At 48.2% G+C, this 7,167-nt stretch overlaps 1 protein-coding gene across 1 annotated transcript in view; it reads left to right on the top strand.

Annotated features, from left to right (window-relative positions):
- The first annotated feature begins 599 nt into the window (after positions 1–599).
- The window catches only part of GPR50 (G protein-coupled receptor 50), a 43,460-nt gene continuing 36,892 nt past the window's right edge, over positions 600–7,167 (top strand). Inside the window, exon 1 of the mRNA XM_033138074.1 lies at positions 600–763. Coding sequence (XP_032993965.1) covers positions 604–763 — 160 coding nt within the window. The 5' untranslated portion in view covers positions 600–603. The remainder of the gene's footprint in view (positions 764–7,167) is intronic.

The raw sequence follows: 7,167 nt of genomic DNA, 5'->3' as shown, positions 1-7,167 counted from the left end.
TTGCAGCTGGTTAGAGAGCAGTAGATCATCCCCATCTCCGCGCAACGCGGAAAGCCTGCAAGGCGCACGGCAAACTAGCGTTTGCCTTATTCCCACACGCTTCTCCAAAGTCCCCATTTTTACGCACGGCTCAAGGAAAGGAAAGGGGGGCACAGGCGCGCTGTCCCAGAAGGGTAGCCCAAAGAGGCGCCCTCTGAGGTGGGAGAGTTTCCCGACTTATTCGACGCTCCTGGAAACGGGGGCGTGAGCGTCTGTGTGCGTTTTTTGTCTTTTTTTGCCAGCCCGCAAGAGACAAAAGCGCAACGTTTGGGTACCTCCTTTCCGGCGCTTCTGGAAAGGCAGGTGACGGAAGGAACGCCCGCCTCCACGCTACCCCGCGCAGTTTGAGACGCTTACCGAGAGAAGGGGAAGGCACAAAGGGGAAGGACCCGTCGCTCTTTCCAGGCGAGCTAAACTTTTGGAGTTGGGAACCGGGCGGCTCAGGCTCTGCGGGCGCGCCGCGGACGGGCAGCCAGGCGCTGGCGATTCTTTGCCGATGGGGTGGGAGTCCCGGCTTGCTAGGGACCTGCACGGCGGCGGCGGCGGCGGCGGCGGAGCTGCGGGATGATGCTGGACAACAACGCGAGCTGCCCGGATTGCCGCTTCCACCCTGAGGCGCGCCACTCCCTGGCGGCCGTGCTCATTTTCACGATCGTCGTGGACATCCTGGGGAACGTCCTGGTGATCATGTCTGTGCTGAGGAACCGCAAGCTCCGCAACGCCGGTGAGTTTTGGCCCGTGGGAAGGAAGGGAGAGCCTTGGGTCCGGCCCGCCGATTAAGCGGCCTATTGCTAGGACAGGGAGGGATTGTGCGGGAACCACCACTTCGAAGGCCAGCACGTGGTAACGTGCCAGAGGGCGCGGGCCATCTGTGTGGCCCTGTTAAGGCAAATGCCCCCCCTGCATTTCTGACCACCAGCTGTAGAAAAGTACGGTAAGTGTCTCACCTCTTGGTAAGACAATACTGTACATCAAGGGAGACAGGTCATAATTGTTTACTGCAGTAGTTGGCTTTTAAAGTGTTTAAAGTCATTCACACCTACTTGACTTTATAATATGACAGCAATCCTGTAAGGCAGCCCAGGTTTATTATCCCCCACCCCCATATTACGGGATGGGGCGGGGCGGGGAAGAGAGTTGAAGCTCAGAGGGAATTTCCTAGCGAAGAGCACCTTGTGTGTTTTAAGATAGCCTGCAGCCGGTTTTCAAACCAAGGACTTCCGAAAAACCCATAGCTGACACAGCGCATGCCTATAGAGAAGTAATTCCCACTTTATTTCATGGGGCGCTGCCTGAGCCCTAGGAAACGCATTTACGATTGCTCAAGGTTACAGGCACGTTTACTCAGAAGAAAATCCCACCGAGCCTGACAGGTTCTTTCCCTCGAGGAATTCCCAGCATTGCAGTTTACCCCTCACGGAGTCACAGTTCCCAGCAGCCTTTCACAAACTACCGTGTCCAGAATTATTTGAGCGAAAGAACGTGACAAAGGTATAGGAGGGTGCATGCAACATCTCCGTGCAAACAAGAGTAAAGAAGCACTATGATGATGATGATGATGATGATGCAGCTGTCAATCTTAAATTGCCATTTGTCTGTAGGGGCCCCTACTTTTAGCTTGGCCTGGAAGTTTGCCCTCCTTCTTGGAGTACGCAGTGTTAAACACACACAAAAAGATGCGCTTCCTGTTCCATGAAGGGTCATAGCCCAGTTCTGGAGCACCTGCTTCACCTGCAGATGGTCCCAGGTTCAATCCCTGGCATCTCCAGGTAGGGATCAGAGAGATTCCTGTTTGAAACCCTGGGAGCTGCTGCCAGTCAGTGCAGACAACATTAAGCTAGATGGACCAATGATCTGACTTGGTAAGGCAGTTTTCTATGTTCCTTACGTTCCACTTTGGGGCTTCTTTGAGTGTGCACGTTCCAGTTCCTCCTTTCCCTTTATTGTTGCCTTCTTTGTTCCCAAAAGAAAGCAGGGGGGAAGCACCTTTCACTGAGGGCATTCCTGTAAATTAGCCCACAAAAGTTCCTACCCCACCCCCAATTACAAACCTTTTGGCAGAGGAGGAGCTGCATTTGGGACTCCGGAATTGGAAGGAACCTCAGAGGTCCTCTAGTCCAACCCCCAGCCTGTGCAAGCAATCTACAGCCAGGATCCCTGATAGGAAAGTGATTTGGGCTGCACTCCCTACACACTTCCATGGCAGTAAGTCTCATGAACTCAGTGGAATTTATTCCTCACTGTATATGTATAAGATTGTACAGTTCCAGTTCATGTACAGTGCAGAGCGTTTCCCTCACTGTCTGGACTACCATTAGGAAACAAGTCTTCAAAGGATGAATCTGCATGAATTGCAGAGACAGTGCAATGTAGAGAAACATATCCTGGCGTGTGTGCAATTAGACAGGGATGAGATCCCTAAGAGGGAACCAGAGTCTCTTGACTCCAACATTCCTCCAATAATAAATTGACCATGAGATTGCTTTGAGGATTGCAAATGGGAGTGGGTGTGAAAGGGAGCTTGCCGACAACAGCTTTAAAGTCTCTTTCTGTGTGCACGTGTGTGAGGGAAAAGCAGACTGGTGGCAAAAACCAAGAATGTTAGTTTATTTCATTCATTTTTCTGTCCGTATTTATTTGATTTAACTAAGCTTAAGTACGGTCGGATAATTGAAATAATTTGCATATTCTTCCCCTATTCATGCCGTCTAAACTTTCTTCCTTCTTGTGTTGAATTACAGATTGAAACGCCTGCTTGTATGTTGTAAAATGCCACACACACATACCGGTATGTCTGGCAGAATAATAACTACACTTTTACTCAAACTGACACTGGGGAAAAGGAAACAGCAACACCAAAATTAAACAGTAAGAGTGAAATAAACAATTAAAACAGCAACATGAAGAGCTTGGAAAGCTCTGCCTTAGGGGACCATTTTAAAGGCTTATGGATCACACTAAGCAAGCCCGTTTGTCTTATTTTGTCTCTGGGATGGGGAAATCTCAGCCTGGGGGCCAAATACTCCCCAACTCATCATGTGGACCTTGTGATTCTCCCCAGGTCACAAACCCTTCAGAACCAGACCCATTATCAGCCCTGCTTTGCACTTTCCTGGAGTAGGTCCCCCCCCCACTGGGAACAAACAAACAAACAAAAACCACCCTGATAATGAGTCGTAAGTACCTGGGTGGAGGATAAAAAGGTGTGTGCATGCTTGTAGAAACCTAAACAACTGTACAAAGGTAAATTTTGCATTGATTCCTCTGCCCACTTTTGCCTACTCCTGGCACGTTGCCTGGAGGGGAATGTGCTCTTCAATCTGAAAAGGTTCCCACCCTTGTTCTGTCCCATTTGCTTTCAGTTCTCAAGGCTTCAGGAAGAGCCTCATTTTTGGCAGTGTGGCAGTGTCAGCCACCAAGGTCTATCTCACAGTAAACCCCCAAGTAATTTGAAGAAAGGCCCATAACTAACCAAGGAAACTTGTGCCTGCAGCATGCCTGTGTTTCTAATACACAGCTAAGCATCTCAGCACTGGAGAGTAGGACCCATTCTGCTAAGAAGGTGTGCCTAAGGTTGACATCTCCTGGATGCTTCATGTTTTAAATCACCGGGAAGCAATAAAGAGCACGGGGCAGAGACAGTGAGGGAGGGAGAGAGAGAGAAACAGACATCAAGGGAAAGCAAAGAAAACAATTGGGTGGGGGGAGAGAGAATTGTAGGGAGTTGATCTTTGGGTTTATTGAATGTCTCACTGAGTTGAGGAGCCTCAATGACCCATGTGATGAAATGGGAACTTTACTTCTCTGCAGAGACACTGGCAGAAGAAGGGGGTGCGGTGGGGGCAGTCTGCCCCGGGTGTCATCCCTGAGGGGTGACATTGCCCCCCACCCCCTGGGGCGCTTGCCCTGTCCCCGCAGACAGCTGGCCCCGCCCCCGGGTGCACAACAGCCTGTGTTCCGGGTGCTGGAGCAGCTAGTGCCGCCTCTGTGCAGAGAGCCCTTGCTTGTTATCTTGCTCCAGCGACTCCTCCCAGCCAGCATTTATTTCTTATGGCAAAGGACTAGCTTGTGGCAAAATTGTGTTTTTCTTCTCTTCAGCACCTTCTCTCTCCTTTCTCCTTTTAAAAAAAAATATAGCAAAGCATATGGAAGGCTGCAATTGTCCCATTTGTACATCCAATAATGAGGCACTCCTCTCCAGTTTAAAAGCAAACTTTAAAAACCCCTTGGAGAGGTATATAATCAGTTCATTTCTTAGGAGCAGGGCTGGGATTTCAGACTGAAGTGCCAGTGTACCTTATTCTTCCTCAAGGGCAATTACAAAGTTCACATTGCTTTGAAGACTTTGAAAGGCACTGTCTCTAATTGCTTCATATAATTTTGTTTCCTGGGAACTTTATATGTGAAACTTTTTGAAGTTGGGTGAGTGTGAGGGGTTTCTTTCTTTCTCTTTATTTGATCAAAACAGAGCAGGAGGTGAGGACCTTAATTCCCTGTGTACATAACATCGCTATTATTCATTACATTTGTTGGGAGCATTTTGCAAAAAAGAAAAGAAAAAAGAAGGCTTTAACTGAACAAGAGGTTAAATAGTGGATTAAAAAATGATTAAAGCCAGAAAATTTAAAAAAAGGTATAGTACAAAATACCTTAAATGCTCATCTGATAACATAATAATGACAAGTCTTATATATCCCACCCAAAAATGAGCACTGCCATCATGGGCATAGCTGGGGGGGGGCAGGGGGACAGCTCCCCCCTACATCAAGTAAGACAATCACATCGGTTCTGTGCCACCCACCCCACAATTTCAAGAGCTGCTCCCCTTAACAAAAATCCTGGCTATGCCCATGACTGCCATAGAGGTATCTGTGCTATACATTTGAAGCAGTGCATCTCCCCTTTTGACCATGGTGGCTTCAACAAATAATCATGGGAAGTATAGTTTGTTAAGGGTGCTGAAAGTTGTTAGGAGACTGCTGTTCTCCTCACAGAGGGTCAGAATCCCCAGAGTTGCCTAAAAAGAGGGATTGATTGTTGCACCACTCAGAATCTTAGCTCTCTCTAAGTGCCGTTACAAACTACAGTTCCCAGGATTCTCTGGTGGAAGCCATGCCTGTTTAAAGTGGTATGTCGCTGTTTTAAATAATGCAGATGGGGCCTTAGTTACCAAAGGCTTGTGTGAAGGAAAAGGTCTTAACTTAGTGCCTAAAACCCTGATAATGGTGATGGCAGGCGTGTTTCCCTGGGGAGAGTATTCTATAGATGGAGCCACCACTGAAAAGGCCATGCACTCACCCTCCATACCTAACTTGGGTGAGGCACACAGAAAAGGGCCTCTGATGTAGACTGTAAGATCTGGGCTGTTTCACCTGGGCAAGGTAGGCTAGGCAGAGTCACTGGCCCATAGTCACCCACTTAGTTTCATGGCTGAGCAGGTCCCAATTTAGCACTTTGCCAAGGGTGAAGAAGTAGGACTGATGAGAGCTGGAGTGGAATGACATATGGAGGTCCACAGAACCCCTCCATCCCTGCACTGTGCCACCTGGTTTCTCGTATTCTGTAACTATTCACCAGCTATCATGTCCCGTGATTGTAGCATTAGAACTTGCTTGGCCCCTTACAGTTTTTCCTCTGTTCTAGCCATTGTATCCAAGTCTGAGCACAAGTTCTTCTGTAAAATCTACAGTACCAGGGAAAACGTGGGGTCGAATTGCCCACGTCCACACACACCCATCGCTTTTTGCTGCTGCACTTGATGACTTTCAAAGGAGTGTGTGAACCGACAACCACTGAAAACAGTCAGTGTTCATTATCAAGGGTACAGCAACAGTAATTGCAATAAGTTACCAGAACCAGTAGGGGGCGGAAGGCATAAAGGTATCCTATTCCCTGGCTGATTCCTTCTTAAGTGACTACCTGTAGATTGTTTTCTCAGGCATTATTTCCTTCCTCCTTCAGTTGGTTGGCGCTGTGCCTTCACTAATGACTTCATGATGGCCACATATCAGCTTGTACTCAGAATGGCTTTGTTTCCCAGCAGTAACACACCTTCTGGTTCTTTATTCTTTCAGCCAGCCGTCTTACCAGACTGTTTATTTCTGCACTTTGCAGAAATTCATGTTGTGCGTTTAAGAGTTCTACATTGTCCTAGGTTGGGCCTGCACATGCAGCAGAAATGGACTGTACCACTTTGGATATTGCTTTGGAATTCTTTCTCCCAACTGCGGGAGGAAACAACTCCCTGCAAATTCCCGGGGTGGGGGGGTGGGGGTGGGATCTGCTTCCTGGCCCTTTGGCTTCTGTGCTGGTTTTCCCTTTTTACGGGGATGTTTTTGCACTGAGGAGTATTTGAAAATATAACACACACACCCTTGCCACTTGTGCCCCCCATCTCATCCCACCTTGTTCTGTTGCTGCATGTGTTTAGACGAAATCCAGATAATCCCTGCAATAATTGCCTGGGAAAGTGGGTGAGAGAGGTGAGGCTTGAATCTGGGGCTTTATTGCTCATGATTCCAGCCACTGCAGCATGCACAAGACTGCAAGGCAAGGTGAGAGGAAAAGTTCTGCTAGGCCTGACAGTGGCCCATTCACACATACAAATCAACACTGGCTGCCACAACCTCCTTGAGCGTATGTGAAGCAGCCCTTGGAAACTTTGCATTTGTGCAAAAGAACTTTGTTGGAAAGGTGATTGAAAGTTCTGGCCCCACATGCAATTCATCACTCAAAATGGCAGTCACTGAGCAATGAGAAGATTCATAGGTGAAGTCCTCAGATCGGAAGTGCTTTGTTTCTCTTGTTCTTTGAAGTGGGCTTGACTACTAAACCAGAGGTTAATGGTGCTTTTGGAGGCTCTCCATCCTAACTCCTGGTTTAAGTTGGTCTTCAGCATGTCACCCTCTGTTGGCCACTACCAATCGTAGGCAGTGGGCAGCTCCTCCTTCACATCCTAATTATATCTGCTACAGAGGCAGATAGGCTCTCCAGGTAACATTGAAGAAGATGAAGGCAGCTCTTCTCTGATATGTACCTGGCAGCCACAGTTCTTATTTCCTGCAGTGCTCTGAAACACAACCAGTCCTGGGCACTGTAAAGGTAAAGGGACCCCTGACCATTAGGTCC

The sequence above is a fragment of the Lacerta agilis genome, chromosome Z (genome assembly GCF_009819535.1).
Source record: "Lacerta agilis isolate rLacAgi1 chromosome Z, rLacAgi1.pri, whole genome shotgun sequence".
Lineage (NCBI taxonomy): Eukaryota > Metazoa > Chordata > Lepidosauria > Squamata > Lacertidae > Lacerta > Lacerta agilis.
Note: the sequence above shows the minus strand (reverse complement) of the source record. Positions and strands in the feature narration are given on the sequence as shown.